Raw genomic sequence first — 25161 nt, forward strand, 5'->3', positions numbered from 1 at the left:
CCCTACGGTACCTCATGCTATTATCGTCCGTATAGGACTTATTATATCCCATATCATTATTTTATATTCTACATGAATCATTACCTTTGTCCCGGTACCTCAGGTAAGGTAGGGGGGGGTTCCACTGGCTCCCCCCGCGCTCTCCCGTTGTACCCTCCCGTCATCAGACATCGGAGCCGCCGAGCTCTTAACTACATGATCGGTTGACACTGACACGGTTTTGATTAATATCCTCCCTCCGGGAGCCCTATTCATTACAGACATTAGTTTTTGATCATAATTGGCGTTTTCTATTTATGTACTTTAAGGATGTATCTTGGGTACTTTAAGTTTACTTTAAGTTACTTTAAGTTTACTTTAAGTTTACTTACCAACCCTGTTCCCCGGCCACGGGGGCCCCGGAACTAGTTATGATTATATATATTAATCACTGTTTTTTGCATCCTTTTTCATACCCGGCTCTGCCGGATTGCTATTGGAATAGTCTCAGTTCTCTGCATGTTTAGTCTAAGGCTATACATTTATTTTATTAACTGGCAGGTCCCGGACCCTCCGGGACCCCTTATAGAGAAACTAGTAGATGCTCATGGACTATTCCTTTTACAGGTGGTCCGTTGCCGGATGACAGCCTGCGCGGCCGTCCTTCACCAGCCTTGTGGCCATGCTGTCTGTCGGTCCCACGCGGACTGTGGGATCCAGATGGACGATATTTTGGTATGGCACCCTGACAACTGCCTTATCTGTTATGACCTTATCTCCACCCTCGCTTCAGATTCGGTGAGCCTCTTTCAGTCATTTTTGTATTTACTTCCCTTCACTGGGCGACATCAATATGATAGATAATCATTGACTTCTGTTATGAATCTTCGGGTTCATTTATCATTTTGTCCTCGGGTTTGCTAACCTTATCCCCGTTCTTTCAGAGTTCCCAGGCGGTTAAAACTTCAGCAAGAGCCACTTTGAAATTGTGGGTAGGCGGCTTCGCCCGTAACGTAAAGGCCAGGAAGCCCTACGTCCTCTCAGAAGATTATTGTAGACTTATCTACCCGAACGCAAAATCTTCGGCAGCAGTGCCTAGGCAAGTGGCGGCTCCTATAATTGCTGACATTGCGGAAATCGTAGAACTCAATCTCGTCCAGGATACAGACATCCCTGACGACCCGGACCCCATTGAAGACAATGTTACGGCTCTGACCTTAGACATAGAGCCCATGGTTTTTGACGAACCTGACACAGGTAAGGTTGTAAGTGAGGCAGGTGGGTCTGGCGCTAAGACCTCTCTTCTTAGCCCCTCTTTTTCTCCAACTTCTAATAATTTTTCCTTTCTTGGTTTTGAAGGGAACCACGAATCCTCCCCAAGATCGCTCTCGGTTCCTGCCAAGGTCAAATCTCAGAAAAGACCTTTAGTGAGGACTCGTCAGAATCCTACACTACCTGGATCATCGAAGCCCAAGAAGGCTCCCCTCCCCGGAGCTCCTAGTGACTCGACTAGCACTGCCCCTATGTCTCAGGAACCGGGAGTGCAGTCATCCCCCTTAATTACCACAACCAACCTCGACCCGGAGGCCCTCACGAATATGTTGTCGAGGGTCGTTACAGAGCAGATTAGTTCTATACTTTCTGCCGTCACCAGAAGACTAGATACCCTGGAAAGTGGACTGCCTCAACAACAGCAGTTCCTCATCCCGGACGCCTCAAAACTTCCACCCTTCACGAAGAACAACCCGTGGAAAATGGCGCTCCACTGTCCTTTCACGGACGGAATGTTGACCATCGAGGGTTTTGGGACCAGGCCCATTGAAGATTTTGAGTTCTTCCCTCCCGGTCTTCAATTTCCTTTCCCCGGCTTCGCCCGGCTTACGGAAGAGGCTCTTGTCCGACTAGATAAGGTCCCTAAAGAGACCGTTATCTTTCCGAAGGAACAGGCTCAGTCTGTTTGGGTTCGAACCTTAAATGAGTGGGGTTGTACAAACACCATGCTGACCCCCCACAAGAGTACTTACACCATGTTTCTTGTGGACGAACAGACCCCCACTCCTTGCGTCACCAAAATGGTTGAATTAGCCCTTCAGGCAGTGACCGAAGATAAGCCTTTGCCACAACTCCGGGAGACAGATCCTACATCTCTGCTGTTCCCATCAGATAATGAATGTTGGCTTAACATTCAATCGACATTCACTTCTGGTAAGCTATCCGCGGACTGTGCATCGACGCAATTCAGTGAACGCCTCCCAAGACTACCTGAAACCTTAATCCGACTCGAGTTCGAGTCCCGGTCTAGGTTTAGCCGGAGCCTCAACATCTCGACTATGGCGGAGATGTTTTCTCTTACTTATGACGAGGAACACTCTTTTAAAGTTATGACTAAAGCCACCCTGCAATCTTTGTTAGCAGACTGCTACGACTTCTTGGTGACCAAAAGACGTTGCCGTAAGCATGTCTTATCTGAAGCCACTATCCGCCATGAGCCAAATAAGCTCATTAAAGCCTCTGCTTGGGGTCCGGACCTTTTCCCGGAGGACATGGTCAACTCGGTATTGAGCGAAGCTGCCAGAGTGAACCAGAGCCTCAAAGTCCGTTGGGGTCTCACTCCCAAACGGAAGTTCGAACAATCGAGCATTCACTCCCGGGGCAGAAAAAGGCTACGCCCTTATAGCTCTACCCAATTCCGCCAACCTATTCAAGTAGTCCAGTCGGCCCCGGTCTCTCAGGGCATCCAACCCTCCACCTCCAAGTCTCAGCCCCAAGTGAAGTTTGTCCTCGTCCCTGAAAACCAAGTGGCTTCGAACTCGTTTACCTCTCCTGTTTATAACCCGGTCTATGAGTCCCGGTTTTCCTCCCAAGGATACCAACGAGGCAGGGGCCCCGGTTCGAGGGGTTCTTTTCAGAACAGAAGCAAAGGGAGATATTTCTCCCGTGGAAAAGGGTCACGTGGTGGCCGAGGCGGTAAAACCTCCAACTACTGACGGTCTTCAGGTAGGAGGGAGACTTTATGTGTTCCGGAGTCGCTGGAAATTCAGTCCTTGGGCCTTCAGCATAATCTCCAAGGGCCTGGGGTGGAGTTGGATAGAAGGGCCTCCTCCACCGAACAGATTCCATCAACCCTCGACACCGGACCTACTTTTGTTTACCCAAGATCTTCTTCGCAAGAACGCGATCAAGGAAACGAAATATCTGAAGTTTCAAGGTCGCTTATTCAGCGTTCCGAAGAAAGACTCCGACAGCCGAAGGGTCATCCTCGATCTGTCTCGACTAAACTTGTCCATTCAATGCGACAGGTTTCACATGCTTACCGTCTCGCAGGTGCGAACCTTGCTTCCCCGTGGGGCCGTCACCACCTCCATCGATCTTACCGATGCTTACTATCACGTTCCAATAGCGAGACACTTCCGCCCATTCCTAGGATTCAGACTGGACGACAAGGCTTACACGTTCAAAGTGATGCCTTTCGGGCTCAACATCGCGCCCAGAATCTTCACGAAACTGGCGGAATCGGTCATTCAGGAACTCCGATCCCACGGAATCCAAGTCGTCGCATACCTGGACGATTGGCTAATCTGGTCAGACAACGTCGAGGATTGTCTCAAGGCAACAAACAAGGTGATCCAATATCTTCAGTTTCTGGGATTCCAGATAAACTTCGGAAAGTCTCGTCTGACACCAAAGACCAAATTTCAGTGGCTGGGATTACGGTGGGACCTACGTTCTCACACTCTATGTCTCCCCAGGTCCAAGAGGAGAGAGATTGCGAAAAATACCAAACGCTTTCTCGGGGAAAAGGTAACTTCCAGAAGGAACCAGGAGAGGATTCTAGGGTCCCTACAATTCGCTTCAGTGACAGACCTCCTTCTGAAAGCGAAATTGAAAGACATCAACCGAGTTTGGCGCTCCAGAGCGAACACCAAACGTCGGGACAAGAAGACACGCCTTCCTCCCATTCTTCGGAAGAGGCTTCTCCCATGGACAACCGCCAAGAGCCTATCAAAATCGGTTCCGTTGCAGTACCCCCCTCCAAGGATAGTCATCCACACGGATGCCTCCCTATCAGGTTGGGGAGGCTACTCCCAACACAGGAAAGTTCAGGGCCTTTGGTCTACAATGTTCCAGCAATTTCACATAAACGTCCTAAAGGCCATGGCTGTCTTACTAACCTTGAAACGTCTTTCCCCGGCCAAGAAACAACATCTGAGGATAGTCCTCGACAACGAAGTCATAGTCCGTTGTCTAAACAGAGGGGGCTCCAAGTCAGGTCCCATCAATCACGTGATGGTGGCAATCTTCTCCCTGGCGGCCTCAAACCAATGGCACCTATCCGCCGTTCATCTGGCTGGAGTTCGGAACGTTGTGGCAGACGCACTCTCCAGGACGGTACCGTTGGAGTCAGAATGGTCACTAGATCGCAAATCCTTTCAATGGATCCTCTTCCAAGTGCCGGATCTCCAGGTAGACCTCTTCGCGACGGAATCCAACCACAAGCTGAAATGTTATGTGGCCCCCAACCTGGACCCTCGGGCTTACGCCACGGATGCCATGTCTCTCGACTGGAACGCCTGGGAAAGGATTTACCTTTTCCCACCGGTGAACCTACTGATGAAAGTGCTGGACAAACTTCGAACCTTCAAAGGTCAAGTAGCCCTGGTGGCCCCCAATTGGCCCAAGAGCAATTGGTTTCCTCTTTTACTGGAGCTGAATCTCCACCCTCACCAGATTCCCAACCCGACTTTGACCCAGATAGTACAAACGTGCACTGTGTTCGCTTCCTCAAACATTCAGACCACCCTAACTTTATGGACTTCATGAAGTTTGCGGCACACAAAGGGGCTAACATAGACCCCCAGAATACTTTATTTTTAGAATCTGACAAGAGAGACTCCACTCTTCGTCAATATGACTCAGCGGTCAAAAAACTAGCTAAGTTTTTGAAAGATTCTAGTACTGACTTTATGACACTAAACCTAACGGTAACCTTTTTCAGAACCTTGTTTGAGTCGGGCTTAGCAGCCAACACTATTACTACCATCAAGTCTGCCTTGAAGAAGATTTTTCTAATCGGCTTTAATATAGATCTAACAGATTCATTGCTAGCTTCGATCCCAAGAGCCTGTGCCAGACTGAGACCATCTTCTCGTCCTAGCCCGATTTCCTGGTTTCTCAATGATGTTCTTAAACTAGCGTCAGAAACCGTCAACGATTCATGTGAGTATATCCCTCTACTCAGGAAAACTCTCTTTCTCGTGAGTTTGGCATCTGGCGCCAAGATTTCGGAATTAGCTGCCTTATCAAGGGATCCAGGCCACATAGAGTTCCTTCCGTCAGGAGAGGTCCTCCTCTCCCCAGACAAGGTCTTCTTGGCCAAAAATGAAGACCCTCAGAATAGATGGTCCTCCTGGAAAATCATCCCTCTCCTTCAGGATCCTTCCCTATGCCCGGTTACCACTCTAAAGTCCTTTCTATCAAGGACTTCCTATAAGACCTCGGGACCCTTGTTCATCAGGGAGCGGGGAGGGACTATAACTTTGAAAGGGATCAGACAACAGATCTTGTATTTTATTAAACAGGCCAATCCAGAGTCTTTTCCTCACGTCCACGACATTCGGGCGGTAGCGACCTCAATAAATTTTTTCCATCATATGAACTTTACAGATATCTCTAAATATACCGGATGGAAATCCCCCTCAGTGTTCAAGCGGCACTATCTTAAACAATTAGAGGCCCTTCAACTCGCTACCGTAGCTGCAGGGAGCGTGGTATCCCCCGGACAAATTCCTTCTAACTAATCCCTGAATCCTATATCTTCCACCTTCTTCCTCTTACCTGCCTCACTTACAGTTCCTACCTGAGTTCGGTTTGTTGTATCACACCCATGGGTGTTCCTAGTTCGTAACATTGCCATTTTATTATTGTTCAATTTATTCTTCCATACGAACTGTATTTCTTTAGTGTTCAAGTGTATGTAATTTGTTCCAGTGTTTGACCTTAATTGGTTTTGTTTTAAGTTAATGTTCTTTTGTCTTCCCTTCCTGGGATATTATACCTTATCATGCTGATGTTATTAAAGACGTCCGTCTTCTACGTTAACTTTTGATTAAACCACTGTTTGTTATGTTGATTTTTATTCGTTCCCATATAGTTAATAAAGTTTGGGTTCGTTTTCTCTGGTACTATTTCACTGCGCGGCACAGGGATTGAGCCCAGAAAAGGGATTTTGACGAAGGAAAAATCTATTTCTGGGCGAGAGACCTGTGCCGCCCAGTGAACCCACCCTATTTGCTCCCCCCCTGTTCAGACCCCAAACTTAAGGGTGCTGTAAGGAGTGATGGGCAAGCGTGGGTTGAGTTAGTAGTACTGGTCTGCGAAGCAGGGGAGGTTGAACGGCACCTCACTATTGGGGGATTTCGAAGAGGAGAAATCTAAATGGTACGAGACCTCTGGTATTTCGCCCCAGTCTATACCGACACCATTAGGTGAGCGAGCTAGTTCAACCTAGCATTCCTTTACATTTTTTCTCTGGTAATATTAGCAGTTATATTCCTTTGAAATGGTGCTTAAGGAGCATTTCACTGGGCGGCACAGGTCTCTCGCCCAGAAATAGATTTTTCCTTCGTCAAAATCCCTTTCATAAGCAACAAACAAAAAAGAAACATCTATTCCAACAATACCTGAACTGAGGCGCGAGATGATTCTGCATCTTCGGATGGTTGTTCCTGAAGTTTTGAAAGGGGAGGATATTTCATGCTTGACCATCCGTGCTGAGGTGAGTCCCACTCGAAGGATCCTTCCGCCTCCGACCCGGAAACGACTTGACTGGATGACTGCGAAGGATTGACAGCCGCACCTTCAACAACTTCCGACTCAGATGACGTGCCAACTTTTGTGCCCACGAGTCCTTTCAAACTGGCTCTAGAACGGTGGTTATTTAGGATGTCAAGAGCAGACCCTGGTCGTGAATCTCCCGATGTTACGGAATAATCTGAAAATGTTGTTTTTAGCATGTATGGATTAGGCTTTGACGAGAATTTTGTAACCTCCTCGTCCATTTCCAACATGGAAGACTTGAGGTCATCCAATTCATGTTCAATGTCATTCAAGCATGTAAATGTCTTGCATCCAAAATCTTCTTTCAACGAGACATCCAGCGACATTTCCGAGCACTCCGAGGGTGCAAAATCTGATATATTTGAACACACAGAATCCTCTCTCTTGAAAGCAAATCTTCTTGAGCCTCCTGGTGAGAGAAGGATATCTGACATATTTGAAGCTATAGAATTATCCCTGGATAGTGATCCCCTGTGTCTCTGTCTCATCCTTTCCATCAAATCACTGAGTGAAGTGCTGGAAACTGCAGCATTGTGACGCTCCTCTCCTTCGGGCTGAAGTCTGTAAAAGAAAAAATAAAACCACGTGTATTACATTTCCTCCTTCAATCTACAACAATTTCTTAAAAGTTCTTCAGCTTTAATTTACATGCTTTTGCAAATACTGTATCACCATTCAAAGTTGCCATAATAAGAAAGCGGTACTCTCATTGATCTGTATCTAAAAATTTACATCAACTTGATAAAAATGCTAGAATTCAGTATAGTTAAGACTTGGGTAATCAACAATTAAAATTTACAGTCTTTACAACTCACTTATTCATTCTTTTATTTTTTAAAGGAGCTGGCTGCAATTGATTATTGAAGTTTTTACCCTTCTTCAAAAATATTCACTTTCACTTTTGCCCATAAGTGAAGTTCATCTTTAGTTGCTAAATGTAATCATATTGATTTTACGTAATACTTAGGTAATATGCAAAGTAATTCTCTTTGAAAATATCAAAGTTGTGTTATTACAATTCTGCAGTTGAAAATAAAGTTGTGTTATTAAAATTCTGCAGTTGTAATTTATACAAAGCTATTCTAAAAATATTCTGAAATTATTCATAGATTATGTTAAAGCATACTTCCTATCATACATGCAATAGAACTGTCCAAAATAACATTCAAAAGTGGGCTGCAATAGTAAAAATCCCCTTTTTCGATGGACCCATATTTTCTTCTGCATAAAATCAACTACTGTAAACTACTCTGTAATCTTATCTCAGTTGATGGATGTCTACATTTCTGCAGGTTGCATTAGAAAAGTTTTATTTTATCTATTTGCAATACTATGTTAACATTTGTTCACCTTCCTTACAAAGCACATACAAGAAATTTCAAGTTGATGGTACTAAAATTCCTTTTAATGATATTGTGCTTCTAAAACTGCAAATGGTATTTTTTTCGATAGTTTCATAAGCATGTCATTACTACAATATATACACAGAATCTTAAATGAGTTGTACATAGTTAAAGAAACATTATAAATGAAAAGAACTCGACATTGAGGAGCTACTATCCTCGCCCTACTCACAATCATCCTTTGAGGTTCAATTTTTTCCTGATAATTTGCACCATACACTAGTTTTCAGTATAAAAATGTTTCTTTTTACTTTGTTAAGATTTATGCTTCTGTTACTTTTATTGGATTGAGTACAGGTCACTAATGTTAACATAAGAACATTTCATTTGATAGTTAAATAAGCGCTTCACTTAAAAGCCCAGTATTAAATACATTTGCTCTATAGAGAAATACACCTACTCCCTAATAGTACTACTGTTTGATTTGACCTTGTTGAATCTCAGCAACAAAAATATTTCAAGTACAGTACTGTATTTCGCACTTTGAATATTCAATTGGATGGAAAAAAAGTGCGAATATCAACCATAACTAAAGGAAACCTAACATCTATACAGGTATATGTAAAAATAAAGATAAATAGAAACCAGGCATATAATGGACTGCATTTATAAAGTTTTAGCAAAAGGGATAACACAAAGGGAGAAGAGTAAAAAATGAGATCAAATCAACAGTCTCATAAATTATGTTAAATGACTAAAATAGACTTAAGAGCCGATATTAGAAGAAAAGACCACAAACATAAAATTGTCTTTAATAATACTGTACAGCAATAGTAGATATGAGGGATCATTACATATACATATTGCTTTTTATAAGCTTTACCATATAAGCAGTTTGACTGAATGGGTGTATACTTTAAACACAAAAATCCATGGCATGCAGACAAACATGTGTAGTACAGTACGGTACTTTTTTTTTCTTAAATTATAGTAAATGACCAAATATAAACCTATAATGTAAATAAGAGAAAACATATGAATTACTAAAACTCATTACTGCAGAGGCAATAGATACACTATTAATGTGTCTGGTATGATATTTAAGAACACAAGGGTAGCATAATGTAAACTGATGAAAACAATACTTTTTAGAACAGAAAACATTAAAATCCATAATGAATAAAAAAGGAAAGATTCACAAAAAAGGAAAAGAACGTAAACCAAAAAGTGCAGAAAAGGTTATCCGCAATTAAATCACATCCAAAGCATATAATTTATTGACTTCCAAAGGTTATTACACTCGCTGTCTTCAAGCATTATAGTACTATAGACATACATACTCAAGAGTTAAGATAGGCAAGGGATCAAATGAAAGATGCATTCAACACCGGTAAACGGAGAGTGGGGTCTTAATTTTCGATATGACAAAAAGAACACGACTACACAATACCTTATATATCCATATCTGATAAAGAAAGAGCAAAGAGGTATCGGAATTAATTTGAGCATAACACAAAATGTCACATAAAACACTAATGACAATCGCTAAACAAAAAGATTTAAATCATAAAAGTACCTACAACAATTCTATTAAAAAAATTACACATGACATAACGACAAATATGAAAAGCTATTCAACTATCATTTCAATATCATGCAAACCATATAAACAACATACAGTACGAAGAAAAAGAGACATTAAAAATTTGTACTGAATGTATAGTGTACATACCTGTTATCGTTATACCAGCTATCTTCATGTCCAATGACTGATAAATGGCGTGGAGGAGATATTCGTTGGAGTCGTTTCCTTTTCTGAGACTGCAATTAGACAGAAATGTTAACCGCAGTCACAAAAATTATTCGCGATGAAAACATATATTCATAAACACAGGAAAAATATTTGCTAAAAAAGGGATTTTGACGACGGAAAAATCTATTTCTGGGCGAGGAACCTGTGTCGCCCAATGAAATGCTCCTCTAGCACCATTTCTAAGGCATAGTTATTGCTGAATATACCAGAGAAAAAAAAGAGATGCACGGAATGTCAGGAATAAACCTAGCTCGCTCAATCTTTGAGTGTCGGTATAGAAAACTGGGTTGTGATTGAACCACAAGCATAAATCCCTCACCAATTAGATCTCTCCTTCATCAACATCCCCCCTCTCTACCCCTACATCTCCCCACCCCCCGATCATTTCTCTTTTAGTGATGAACTAGTTCCACATTTATATTTTTGTGAAAATAAACCTACATTTTATCAACTAAGGTCTGATTACCATTAAAGTTGTTTGCTTTAGTAGAAAAGTACAGTAGATCATAAAGGCTATTTACATCTACACGAATATACTGTAGAATGCTTAAAGAACCAGCAGATAGAGAACCAAATGACTATATCAAAATTATGACATATGCTACTGTATTTACAGTAATCTGCATTTGGTAATGCCATGGACCTACCCCATTCCTTATGTAATATACATATACAGTAATATACAGTATGTGACCAATACTCAGACTAATCATCTAAATGCTTAAATACATAGCACATATTAGTGTATAGACCAGAGAATAAAAGTACCTGTAACTATATTTCAAGAAATGTATGAAATCACTTACAGGATCTTCCGAATCGGGTGTCTCAGATCCATCACCCTGATGTCTTGTCAAGTCTCTCCAAGGAGCTGGGCAAGGAGGACAAGATGACCGATGGACAGGAGAAGATTCCGAGGACAGCCAGCCATCCTGGAGCGGATGACTTGGCGTGGGAGCTGAAGAGGAGAAGGCCTGGCCATATCTAAAAAAAAAAAAATAATAAGCAACAGTTTTAGCAAGTTTGGTTATCCTTTCCCACTTAAGGAACTACAGTTTTAGCACATTTGATTATCTTTTCCCACTTAAGGGACTACAGTTTTAGCAAGTTTGGTTATCCTTGCCCACTTAAGGAAATAGTTTTAGCTACAGTTTTAGCAAGTTTGGCAATCTTTTCCCACTTAAGGAACTACAGTTTTAGCAAGTTTAGTTACCCTTTCCCACTCAAGGAACTACAGTTTTAGCACGATTAGTTATCCTTTCCCACTTAAGGAATTACAGTTTTAGCAGGTTTGGTTTTCCTCTCCCTCCACATGAAATATGCAAGAAGTCTGTCTGATTTGTGTGACGTGTGGCTATATCCAATTTACAAAAGAAACAAAAGCCTTTCAAAATAACTTCAGTTGAGGGAATATATCAAGGAGAACACACGAATAAAAATTATCTAAGTTAAATAAGAAGTACAAATCCTTTTAAAATAAAACCATGAGTGAAGATTTATCAACTATTCAATTATTACTGACTGACACGAGTCAAAAAAATGTATACTTGCATCCGGAGGAGTAACAAGATATGAGAAAAAAATTACTAATTGCAGTAAGCGGCTCCACAAAAGATAATTACTTATATATTAAAGGTCACAATAATGATCCCTGCCTACCTATTTTCATTTCTGATCTTTCTTCCGCCATTAGAATGGGACCCTGCTATCTGAATAGCTGGAGAATTTGTTGCCGATTGCTTTGATGGAGTTCCTTGAACCTGAAAGAGAAAAGTATTCCTTTGTCAATTCTGTTATGGAAGAAAATGCACACTGCATTCACCAGGGGAGAAGTCAAAATGTAAACATTAAACAGCTTTAAAAAAAGAAATGGCCAAAAGTGCATATCAAAATAGTCTAAAAATTTTCCCACTCAAATCCATGCATTGCAAACAAGATAGAAATGATGCTATAAATACAAGAATGAAAATGAAATTTAGAAGACATCTTCACTATCATGTTTATAACTTTAATAAAATAAAACGTTGATCATTTCCTATTTTCTTTTTATATTTTTTATATGACATACCTGTATCTGTTTTTGACGTTGTTAATAGTTTATATAGGACATAGCTGGTTTGATGCTGTTACTGTTTATAGAATGATATATTGTTAATTTATTCTCATTATTTATTTATTTCCTTATTTCCTTTCCTCACTGGGCTATTTTTCCCTGTTGGAGCCCTTGGCCTTATAGCATCTTTCTTTTTCAACTAGGGTTGTAGCTTGGGTAGTAATAATAATAATAATAATAATAATTGAGGGTTACAAAACTTATGTTGTTTTCAAAATATCCGGTTAACATCAAGTTATAAAAATTTCCTTCATTATAGATTCTATTTCTTTTAAAGGTAGTTCAGCTATATTTCGTGCCTGAGCATGCTCCAAGATGGGGAAGGAAGCCCCCTTCATTTTGCCCTAAATCTTCCACCTACAGAAGTTATCAGCGGCCTTTGAACCCACTTCCAAGGCCATGGGATTTCCCCCACAATCCTCTTGCAGCCAGGACTAGATTTAATAGTTTCCAGGCTATAATTCAACAAAAATATCTGAGGATTGAATATAACAAGTTCCTCTTAAAGCGTTCCTTGTTTCTTCGCGAAATGTATTCCTTACCAATGGTAGTTAATCACTGTTACTGCTCTTAAGATATCTCATATTTTTCTATTTATTACTGCTCATATAGTTTATTTATTTCCTTATTACCTTTTCTCACTGGGCTATTTTTCCCTATTAGAAACCTTGGGCTTATAGCATCCTGCTTTTCCAATTAGGGTTGTAGCTTAGCTTGTAATAACAATAATAATAAAAAGTAAACCAACACTTATCCAATTATTATCCTTTCATGATTACAATAGGCCAAAATCACTTCTGATTAATGGTATTAACTAATTACTGTAAGCGATTAAGAAAAGCATGGTTGTGGCCTTAGAATACAGAGAATCAAATCTACAAAATATTTTAATTCATATTTATTCACATCTGAAAACTCATATCTTAGATTTGGTAAAGCAATTAAAAAAATAAAATTTGACCACCTCAAAAATATGACTGTTTCAACTTCTGACATCTTGTCTATAATAGACCAATAAACTTAGGTTAACTATTTGAGTGAAACTTGAAAAGCCTTCTGTATATAGGTACCTAATTCTGAAATTATTCTGTTTACAGATACCCAATTCAATAGCCATTTTGATTTGGGCACCTTATTCCAAAATCATCCTGTATACAGCCCAATAAACTTAGGTTAACTAGTTAAGGGAAAATCAAAAACCCTTCTGTATATAGGTACCTAATTCTGAAATTATTCTGTTTACAGATACCCAATTAAAAATCCATTTTGTATTCAGGCACCTTATTCCAAAATCATCCTGTGTACAGCCTCCTGATCAAAAAATATTTGGTATACGGGTACCAGGTTCGATAATAATTCAGCATATAAGTACCTGGTTCCTATGGAGTTCAGAAGCCTTGTGTTTTCTCTTGACAATTCGATTATTGCTGCCAAAGAGCTCAGCGTCAGAGTCCTCATCAGTAGGGAGACTGTTATTTTCAGAGGAGGATCCCTATAGAAAGAAGAAAATTTAATTAATGGACTTTATAATGCACAAAGAATACTCTTGATATTTTGCACGAGCGACAGGACAGACACAGATACTGAAGTTTAACCCCGAAATTAGCCGTGGTTATTGATACCCTTTTCAATATATCCATATTTAGAAGAATTCAGTTTGATTGTGCACAAAAAGCTAAAAAAGTATGAAAAAAAAGTTTTGTGCAGTGTCACAGGCATTCTTGATACTTATTTCTTCAAAGAAACAGTTCCCTCATAAAACACTGCAGTGTCACAGTACAGTAACTTTTATATATAAGACTTTACGAAGTTCGTTCCAATTCACATTTCTCTCACCAACCAAATTTCCATCCAACACAAAACACAGTCTTTCTAACACAACAAAGGGACGATTAATTTTCGAAAGTACCAAGTGAGCCTGTGGGAATGTATGTCTGTGAGTGCATCGGAACACCACAGGAACTCTCGTGTTAGATCTGAAACTCACCAACGGCAAGGCAGGACAACTTACGGCATCTCCCGCCGAGTATGAGTTGCTTGCGTCCGCCAGGTAGTCATGGGCTCGTCTCTCGCTGTTGCTGGCTTCACTGATGTCGATGCTACTGACGAGGGAGAGGTCTTCGCAGGGCGCCTCGCTACAGGGGCTGTCGGGGCCAAAGTATCTTCCCTGTTGATAGTAAGAGAAGATTTTAGAAATTCTGGGAGATAATTTAGAATGTTAGAATCTTGGGGTAATAATGGAGTTCCTTTAAAATTATGGGAATCTTATTAAAAAATTCTAATATTAAATGCAACAGAGAATTGTTACAGAAAATTTTACAGATTCTGATGGAAAGCAGCCAGACACCATTACAGTAAGGAAAATAAATTTAAAATAAAAAATCGAGTAAAACAATCTTAACATGAGAAATAAGGTTATTGTGATTACTAAGTACCAATGGGCACATATGTATATTTTTTTTTTCTATTTGTTTCTGTATTATTGACCTTCATACCCATACCCCGCATATTAAGTTAGAAAGCAGTTTTTCCATAGAAATGGATCTAATTTACTACCAGACACTCCTGATTATTATAAAAAAAAAAATATCAATGAAGTTTTCCAAATACCACAAAACCACTCACAAGGTTAGTTTCCCAAATCCACATTTTTATACGTTTAAACTCAAACATAATTCATATGACTTAATATGAGTATTTATACAACATATATGCACACAAACTATATTGTCAGTTAAATATTTTTACTAATGCAATGTAGATGCACACATATACATATCTATATAGACCATAAACGATAACTTTTATAAGGTGTTATGATAAACCACCGTTAACCGTTATCAAACCCGAACATAAACCTATTGTCAAACATCTATGTACAAATCAGGACAATAAACACAAATACAAAATAAGCTCAAATAAAAGAAGCTCTGTTTTCTTTGTTAGTATTGCCCTTAATTACTAATAAAACGCTAATCGTCCTGTGCAGGTACTGACCACTACTAATCTCAGGAGATACCGTCCCCCTTGGTCCAATAGCTGTGAAGGAGAAATGGCAAGATGGCGGTTGTCAGCAATACAAATAAGTTAATACAGTAACGATACCACATTATCGTGGATGCTAACAATGAGATGTACACAGGCATACCTGGTACACCTATCTCGGAAGAAGTACACCCTGCCACACGCTCACTTCGCAGCGAGTAACCAAGAAGATAGTGTAGGGAGAGCTGGCAGAGGTGGTGGACAAAGATAAACGCAGGAACTTGCCGCGCAGTAAGGGTGTGGCTGGGTGCACTTCCTCAGAATGAGGTGTGCCAGGAATACCTGTCACCAACTGTATCATAACATCTTCAATGCCAAGAATTAACAGAGAGAGAGAATCAAAGATAATATGGTCGAAGATACAAAAATTAAGATCTGGAGATCCAAAGACTTTGAGATATCACAATATCATGATTCTCTAAATGTAAATAGATTCATGGATTGTGAAATAATGGAAGTTAAAAATTAGTAATAAATTGTAATCACAACATAGATAACATTGATGAAAATAGTCATAAAAATCAATATGTAAACAACTATTTGTAGAAAAAATGTTCGTGATGTTTTAATTGACAAGGAAGTAAATATGGTTTTCAAAATACAGTATAGCCAGCCTTTATTTTTGTCTATTAATAGATATTTTCGAAATATCGTAAGACCCTTGAAATTCAAAATGATTTGGTCTTTCTATTCCATTAATAATAAAAACCTATGTAGGCCTATGTGTAAAAGAAATTTAAGAGCTTTTGAAGAATAGCGGTCCCATACGAACCTGGGACCTTTATTCTTCAAAAGCATAAAACTGGGACCCGCATTGTTAAAAAAGGATTTAGGGAAGAACAACCGCCGACGAAATCAAGCAACAACATGATTGGTTGTCAACCTAACCTAATCTATTTGATTCTTTTTGTTTTGAAATTTCAAAATATTAGTGCAATTAATTTCAACCGATTTAATTTTGTATACAATAAACAGGGTGTATGTATGACAGCAGCCACCTGTATGTATTATTATGTCTAACTTAGAATACGGTAGTGTAAGGGGGGTAGGTAAGGACACGGCTTGTAGGTTAGGTTAGGGGGGAAAGTTTAGGTTAGTTGATGTCTATTTTTAATCAACGTATAAGGAACTGGCCGCTGATATACAAAGGGTCCCAATAAACAGTTGCTTTTAATTCTCCATACTTTTTACTTTGACATATTTCATTATGTATTTTTTTACTTACAAAACAAAGTGGGTTTTTTTTTTTTATTAATAGTTGCTTCATTCTCCTCGTTATATTCACAGGGTCCAAACTGGGACCTTTAATATTCAAAAGGTCAAACTGGGGCCCCTATTCTTCAAAAGGTCCGAACTGGGACCCCTATTCTTCAAAAGGGTTAAGTGGAACCGCTATTCTTCAAAAGCTCCGAAATTTATATACGTATGTATCCGAGTATGAATGGTCAAATAAAATAATCGTATTCAGATACACAAACAGATACAGAAGACAATTTTAACTACTTTGCACACAACTAGAGAAGATCTCCATAATCAAGATCTAATTTCCTTATCTTTTATACGAGCGAACATGGACAGTAATCGGGATTTAGAAAGACCAGAGAGGAATGAAATTAATAAGTGCTTTGATAGCTGATTATAGGGAACCTCGAATTCCTGTTTTTATTAAATTACATTATTTTTTAGTAAATTAATTAAATAAAAGGTGTATTTTAAAGCATTTTTCTATACAGTGAACCCTCGTTTATCGCGGTAGATAGGTTCCAGACGCGGGCGCGATAGGTGAAAATCCGCGAAGTAGTGACAGCATATTTACCTATTTATTTAACATGTATATTCGGACTTTTAAAACCTTCCCTTGTACGTAGTACTGTTAACAAACCACCCTTTAATGTACAGAACACTTAATGCATGTACTACAGCACCCTAAACTAAAACAGGCACAAATATTAAAGGCGATTTTATATCATGTGTTTCCTAAACACCTAAAAAGCACGATAAAAAATGGCAACCAATGTTTTGTTTACGTTCATCTCTGATCATAATGAAGAAACAAACTCATTTAGTGTACACATATATGTACGTATGGTTAGTTTTTGCATCGATTATATTGATTATACAGTACTGTATGTTGATTTTTTTATTACCAATGTTTTAGTTTACGTATTTTTCTTAGGACTTCCAAATGAAATCTTTTTCTTTATGACGCCGCCTGAAACGACGGCGTGTACGCTCAGTAAACAACCACGCTCAGAACAAACAAGGCATTTAACACGCATGATGATAGTGATAAATAATGATACAGTACATACAGTATTTACAGTAAAAGCATTTACAAAATATGTTACCTTACAAATATAAATTATACAGTACTTGTACGTAGCAAAGCAGGAAAACAATTTGAGAGAGAGAGAGAGAGAGAGAGAGAGAGAGAGAGAGAGAGAGAGAGAGAGAGAGAGAGAGAGAGAGAGAGAGAGAGAGAGAGATTGTTTTACGTACGTAAATGTAAATTTTAAACAAAAAAAATATGATAGGTTACAACATGTAGACTTTTAAAACCTTCCCTTTAACTTAATGCATACAGTACGTACATTACTAAACTATAAAACAGGTTAAAGTAAAAAATAAAGATTGTTACTGTACTCACCACGAAAGAAGTTCAAGAAAAACTTGAATGACGATGGCGATGAATTTGCTGCACAGTAGAAATGATGATGATGAAGCTGATGATGTGTTCTACTGTGCAGTCAATGATAGTATTTTACGTCTCTTCAGACGGAGGTGTCTTTTCCTGGGACACCTCTTCAACTTCTTCAATTTCTTCCGAAGGCGTACTAGCAGGAGGAACTGGCTCTTTTTTGCGAGGCTGAAAAAACATTGTGATCGGAAGTTGTTGCCGCTGCTTCTTTTTTTGATCCAAGAGCATCCTGTAGGGAGTCGTGATGTCATCGACCTTGTTGCAGAATTGCATCGAGCGAACCATATCCTCGTCCCACTCTTGCAACATTTCTTTCGCCTCCTTCATATGGTTGCAGAACTTGGCGAGCCGTTCTAATGTTAAGCCCGTTTCTTCTACATTTTCTTGGGTCTCTTCCTGGGTACCCTCACTCTCTTCCTCACTTGCCGATTTAGTCAGGTCTTCAAGGTCTGCGTCAGTTAGGGGCTGGGAATGGCAGTCCAACAACTCGTCGACGTCTTCAGTCGTCATGTCGCCAAACCCGTCACCCCCAATTATGGCAGCCAACTGCACAGATTTCCGTATTGCAGAGTGTTGGATTTCCGACGGAGTAAATCCCTTGTCGTCGTAAACAATATCGGGCCACAGCTTCTTCCAGCTCGCATTTACGGTTGCAGGTTTCATCTCTTGAAGTGCCTTTTGAATATTCTGCAGGCACGTGGCTATGGTGTACTGCCGCCAGTACGCCTTCAAGTTGAAGTCTTCATCCTCGTCATCTTGGGCAGCATCCACACACGCAACGAGGTCCGCCAAGGTATTCTTCGTGTAGAGGGCCTTGAACGCCCTGATAACCCCCTGGTCCATTGGTTGAATTAATGACGTGGTGTTGGGTGGCAGGAACTCAACCTGAACGCCCTCACGCGACAGGTCAGTTGCGTGTCCACCAGCGTTATCCATAAGGAGAAGGATCTTGAATGGCAAGCCCTTCTCTAAGAGATATTCATGGACTTGCGGGATGAAACACTGGTGGAACCAGTTGGAGGTCAGCATCTTCGTAATCCATGCTTTTTGATTATGCATCCAGTACACGGGAAGGAGATTCTTATTTTTGTTTTTCAAAGCGCGAGGATTTTTCGACTTATAAATAAGCCCCGGCTTTAACAAAAATCCAGCAGCATTGCCACACATCACGAGGGTAACGCGATCCTTGAATGCCTTAAAGCCAGAGGCTTTGGCTTCCTCTTTGAACAGGAAAGTTCGCGACGGCATTCTCTTCCAAAACAAGCCGGTTTCATCCATATTAAACACTTGTTCCGGCTTGTATCCACCTTCAGCGATAATGTTCTTGAAAGTCTGGTTCACGTAAGTTTCAGCAGCGGCAGTGTCAGCGGAAGCAGACTCCCCATGCAGGGAAACGCTTTTCAGGGCGAAGCGTTTCTGAAACTTCGCGAACCATCCTTTGCTGGCGGAAAAACGTTGTTTCTGACGCTGGGAATCAGTGGAGGTCCCTGGTTGAGGATCATCTACATCATCATCTTCTTCAGCATGGTCGCCATCGTCGTCATGAGGTTCCTTTGCCGCAAAATTCTCATACAAGCTCAAAGCCTTTGTTCGGATGGTGTTCGTATCCAACGCTATGTTCTTCTTCCGACAGTCGGCAATCCACACAGCTAAAGCACCTTCCATGCGTACGATCGTTTTATTACGCGTTGTAACGACTCGCTTCGCTGATCTGCTAAAGGTGATTGCAGCAGTCTTTCTAATGTTCGCCTCGTCCTTCTTGATGTAGCGAACGGTGGATTCGTTGATGCCAAAATGGCGGCCGGCAGCCGCGTAACTTCTACCATCTTTTAACATGTCGAGAAGCGTAACCTTCTCAGCTATCGTCATCATTCTTCGGTGGCGTTTAGGCTCACTACCAGCCTTACTAGAAGCAGAACGCTTGGGAGCCATTGTAACAGAAAGTTCAACAAAAAGTTCAACTTAAAACAGTCGCACACAGCACAGATTAAACTTCACAAAGTTAAGAACGTCTACTCAGCAATACGCGGAAAGAGAAAGTGAACGATGCAGCCCCGCGAGAACTGTGATGCTGCGGGTAGAAGATGCGGGCAAAACACCAATCACAGGCTAGATAACAAAACTTGAGTTTTGATTCGTCATCTATCAGCGCTTGAACCAATCACAACCCGTCTTACAGTACATGGTGCGTTGGTTACTCATAGAAGATGCCCCGCGCATACTGAACGTACGTAGATTAAGTACAATACCGTAATAATAATAAATAATGATAATAATACTGTACAGTAATAATAAGTAATAATAATGATTAATAATAATAACAATAATAATTTTATTAACAACAACAACAATAATAATAATAATAACAATAATAATAAAAATTTACGTACGTACGCTATTTTACGCCTCTCTCTCTCTCTCTCTCTCTCTCTCTTTCTCTCTCTCTCTCTCGTACGCTTACAGTACTTATTCGAAATGTGATTTTTGCAACAAAGAATATTATTGGATGCAGTACTGTACTACGTACGTATACATACAAAAGATTCATGGAAAAGAAGCACATCCATTACAGTACACACCATTCTAATATGGTATGACTGCATCTGATTTGCGTTTCATGTTCGATTTAATTTTACTACGTACTGAATTATCGTATGATCACATTCTCTTTTCGTGTTTTATTTCTTTCTGTGCTGAATTATATATCATATGTAATGCAATGAACAATCAGTAAGAGCAGATATTACTAATTACAGTATTAATGGAATTACAGGTAACAAAATATCGTATTTGGTTATCTTCAGATTTCGCGGTATTTTCGAATTTTCCGGAAAATCCGCGATATGTATATATATATGGGTTATGGGAAAACCCCGCGAAGTGGTGAATCCGCGATTGTCGAACCGCGAAGTAGCGAGGGTTCACTGTATACCCTTTACACAATATATAAAAGGGTACAGAACCTAACAAACCCACCTAACCTAACCTAGTAGTTCCCTGGTCACAAGCCCTAGCCGGGGGCAAGCCCCCAAGACCCCCTTCCCAGGTTACAACCCCTAGACGGGGGCAAGCCCCCAGACCCCCTTCCCAGGTCACAACCCCTAGGAGGGGGAAGCCCCCGGACCCCCTTACCAGGTCACAACCCTTTATCGGGGCTTGCCCCTTCCCAGGTCACAAACCTTCTCAGGTCACAACCCCTAGCCAAGGTTCTACCTACAAATATACAAAAAATTTAAATGCTAAAAACATAAAGTATTTTAATAAAAACACATATTATTTATAGATTTCTAAGGGTTTGCAGTGATATTGTAGGGGATTCCAGTATTTACAGGTACCGCTGATTATAGGAGTGATTACAAGAGATAGATATCAAATCTAAATATATTTAATGTATTTTGAAAATTTCTCCTTAATAAATATACTACATAGAAACCGGATTTCCACAACAAGTTTCTATATCGATCAATGAACGAACAGTTTGACCAATACACGATATTTCTATTGCTGTGTACGATATGTCGAGGTAATTTTATATTTCCTTTGTATTGTGCGATAATTCTAATACAGTTTAAGACATTTACAATTGTTTTGTTGAAAATATACTTTTATTTAAGTGTATCCATAAAAAAACGAAGTATATAAAAAGAATTATAAATAATCCAGCGTAATTTGCATTCTAAATTTTCGACAAGGAGGTAAACACAGACATTACTTAATATTAACAAGATAACGTACACTGGAATAAAATTATCATGCACTGGCCCCTAAGTTTCATTCATTGATCCGTTTTCCGAGAAATCTCTCGTGGAAATTCAGACTTCTTATGAAGTCTGAAATCATTGTTTAAAATAAAATTTATTCTGATTACTTCACGAAACTTATGACCTTCATGAAAAAAAAAAATATTCATAAAAATAGTTTTTACGTTGTTGGTCCATTGTTAGATTTTCCTTTGACCACAACAATTGCTTTAGCAGAGATAATGATTTCAAAAGTGCAATACAATCTCTCTCTCTCTCTCTCTCTCTCTCTCTCTCTCTCTCTCTCTCTCTCTCTCTCTCTCTCTCTCTCTAAACCTTTAAACTAATTCTCTATCCAAGAGCAAATGGAGTCTCCTGGGACGGACTATAAGTCTTTGAGACTTCCAATATCCTTGTAACACTCTCTCTCTCTCTCTCTCTCTCTCTCTCTCTCTCTCTCTCTCTCTCTCTCTCTCTCTCTCTCTCTCTCTATGAAATACGCATGATAAAGTTCTATTGAATTAATCGTCACTAATATTATATATATATATATATATATAGCTAATATGTTTATACCCACAGCTTTATAATTACTAATCTTCCACTGTCTTAGGTTAGAGTTCTCTTGCTTGAGGGTACACTCGGGCAGATATTTTTGTTTATGTAAATGCTCGCAAAAAAAATTATTATAGAGAATAGATTGAAATTTAAATTATGATATATTTTCCATTGCTTTTCTTTAGAATCAGAAACTGCTCGACTGAGGAGTTTCTTCGAGACGAAAGTTTTATATATGTATATATATATATATATATATATATATATATATATATATATATATATATATGTATATATATATATATATATATTGTGATATCCCCATATGTTGTACATATGCTAACATATCTGATTTGTCTAATGTATATTTTTCCATTTTCTTTGTAAATACATCACCTTATTTCAGCGCCATCTTCATTCCATTCTTCTCATTATCTTTTGTTTAACACTCGCCTTCCTGCTGTAAATCATCCCTGTTTTCTTACCTTACATGTTATAAGGTAACCCCAAATTTATTGTTTTGTTAGAATACTTCGTTCTCACCACGAGATTCATCTACCTTACTCACCCATTCACTTTGCATTGCTTATTATTGTTGTTTTGAAGTGCTTTTTCATTATTTTGTTTAACGTAAGATTAAAGTTTTGTTTATAACATAGTTTATTGTTCCTGTCCTCCAATTATCCTGCTATTGGTGCTTCTGTTGTCTGCAACCAGCTTTAAGAAGATACATTTGATCATAATCAACAATCTTATACACTCGTAATAAGAAACAAGTGAATTTGGAAGTCTACCCATATGACTTCTATTTTGTTGTGTGAAGAGAACTACCGCCCATTGTAAAGGGGTAATTGTTTGCACAGTGGTTCGTCACATAATAGTTGGGGGCCTGTCCGGGATCTGATGTGCGATCTGATGTGTGATATGATTCATCAAATTTATATCAAGTGATTGAATCGTGAAAGAACAGTTCCAGTGATTATGAACAGTATCGAGTGTTGTGTTGTGGCGTACCAAGGATAAAGGACGACAGTAATAATTCCAAGGTAAGGTAGATGTCTCGTCTCCCTCTCATTGGACATTTATGTATAATATATGTCTGGGTAGTCATTTGGTTGTAAGAGGAACAAGTCACGCTTAATATAGTTAAGACTTAGGTATGCTGATTGTCCAGCTTCTAAACCACCCTTATTAATTGAAGATACCCCCAGTAGGTAGCTTTTAAAGTTTCGCCTACTCAAATCTCGTATCCCAGAGATTTCTCATAAAAAAAAAAATCTGAAGCCCTAAGATTTTGCCATTTCTTAAAATCGCCATTCAAAAGTGATATTTAGGAAATCAAGTCAAATTTCATTATATGTGATTTACTAAATTAAGTTTCATTATAAGTGAAATTTCCTCCATCTCTATTTCATTATGAAGTGATTTATTTTGTTATATGAATTTCGTAAGTGAAATTAGCCAATTTCCAATTTCGGAGATTTTCGTAATTCCAATCGTTATTTCTAGTCAGGAAATTAACTTGTATATTGTTTGGTGTTAAAAGTACTATTTTGGTGTACAAATAACATTTACGTGTCGGTAAATGAATATTTAGATACTTGTGTTAAATTACTCCTGTTATATCTATAAAGCGCATACTACGTATTTTGTCCAGTTTGTGCATTATTCTGATAATCAATTACTTTAAACTAAGTGTTGACTATTAACTAGATTCTTTATCATAACGAGAATAATATAGTATTTATATAAATTAAAATGTAACATTGAAAAGTTATCGTATTAAGCTGGTATAAATTAAAAGGAAATGTAAACTAGAACGTGCTAATTAGGTATGTTTAAAGTAAAAAATACCTTTGCGTTTTAAAGCCTTGTTTACCGATTCGGTAAAATTGTTGTAAAAGTTTGTGATGTTAAGCGTGTCGTTTGAGTAATTATGAAGTAGTTAGCCGCGTGCTCAAGATCTCGAGTATAAAATTATTGTTCAGTCGTTAACTGTGAATAAAAGTTTTAATAGTATTATCGTAAGTTTCGCGAGACTTAATTTAGTATTTAAGCTATTTTTGTGTAAGTGTGATCTAATCATATAATTTTGTAATTTTGTGATCTCTCGATCTTGTAATTTTGTGATCGCTGTTTTGTATTTCTGTGATCGAAAGATTGTTATTTTGCGATCGTATGATCTTATACTTATTCTTGTAAAGTTTGTATATTTTAGTTTGTACTTATCTTGCGCCACGGGCGACATTCAAAATGCCTTTCAACTTGCAACAATTTATTGTATCACCGCGGGATCATGTGGAATCTCTCACAGTTGCCACAAAAACTGACCTAAAGAATCTAGCTCGCCATTATGATGTACAGGTTCCTACAACTGCCGTAAAATGTGTAATTCTCAGTCATATTTTGAACTTCCTTGTAGATGAAGATATTGTTCCAGAAGAAGAATTGGCTGACGTTCGAGCTCTAACCGTTACCAATCCAAATGGTGACTTGCATAAACTAAGTCTACAGCTGGAGTTGGAAAAGATGAAGATGCAAGCCGCAACTGCAGCGGCAACTGCTGCCGCTGAGGTAGAAGAAAGGAAAGCCGCTGCTGCTGAGAGAGCTGCAACTGCCGCAACTCTGGTAGAACGAGAGAAAGCTGCCACAGAACGAGAAAGAGCCGCTGCTGCTGAACGAGCCGCAACTGCCGCCGCTGAGTTAGAAGAGAGGAAAGCCGCTGCTGCTGAGCGCACGGCTGCTGCTGCTGCTTCCCTAGAACGTATCAAGGTGGAAACTGCTGCGGAAGCTGCTGCAACTGCTTTGGAGCAACAAGAAAAAGAAAGTGAACAGAAAAACAAAGCTCTCCGTGTTAGGCTGCAGATTGAGAGAGAAGCGGCCACAGTAACAGAACGGGATCTGGCATTTATAAGACTGAAAGAAAAGGAAGAAGGTAAGCTAATTCCCGAACCCTTTGATGTGGCCAAGGTGCAGAAATTGCTGCCCACATTTGAAGAACGGGAACCTGATAACTACTTTTCTGTGTTCGAAGA

General features: G+C 39.3%; 2 protein-coding genes across 2 annotated transcripts in view; one reads left to right on the top strand and one right to left on the bottom strand.

Annotated features, from left to right (window-relative positions):
* LOC137659677 (uncharacterized) overlaps nt 1–25161 on the bottom strand; it is an 85985-nt gene that overhangs the window by 43705 nt on the left and 17119 nt on the right. The window contains exons 3-9 of the mRNA XM_068394502.1: nt 15083–15124; nt 14073–14252; nt 13458–13577; nt 11632–11732; nt 10779–10956; nt 9892–9980; nt 6660–7377 (exon numbers count right to left, since the gene is read on the bottom strand). Coding sequence (XP_068250603.1) covers nt 6660–7377; nt 9892–9980; nt 10779–10956; nt 11632–11732; nt 13458–13577; nt 14073–14252; nt 15083–15124 — 1428 coding nt within the window. The remainder of the gene's footprint in view (nt 1–6659; nt 7378–9891; nt 9981–10778; nt 10957–11631; nt 11733–13457; nt 13578–14072; nt 14253–15082; nt 15125–25161) is intronic.
* LOC137660170 (uncharacterized) lies at nt 440–3280 on the top strand. Its single transcript, XM_068394859.1, has 2 exons — nt 440–777; nt 924–3280. Exons 1-2 carry the CDS (start codon nt 499–501, stop codon nt 2964–2966), a joined length of 2322 nt encoding a protein of 773 aa, XP_068250960.1. The 5' UTR covers nt 440–498; the 3' UTR covers nt 2967–3280.

The sequence above is a fragment of the Palaemon carinicauda genome, chromosome 20, assembly GCF_036898095.1.
Source record: "Palaemon carinicauda isolate YSFRI2023 chromosome 20, ASM3689809v2, whole genome shotgun sequence".
NCBI lineage: Eukaryota > Metazoa > Arthropoda > Malacostraca > Decapoda > Palaemonidae > Palaemon > Palaemon carinicauda.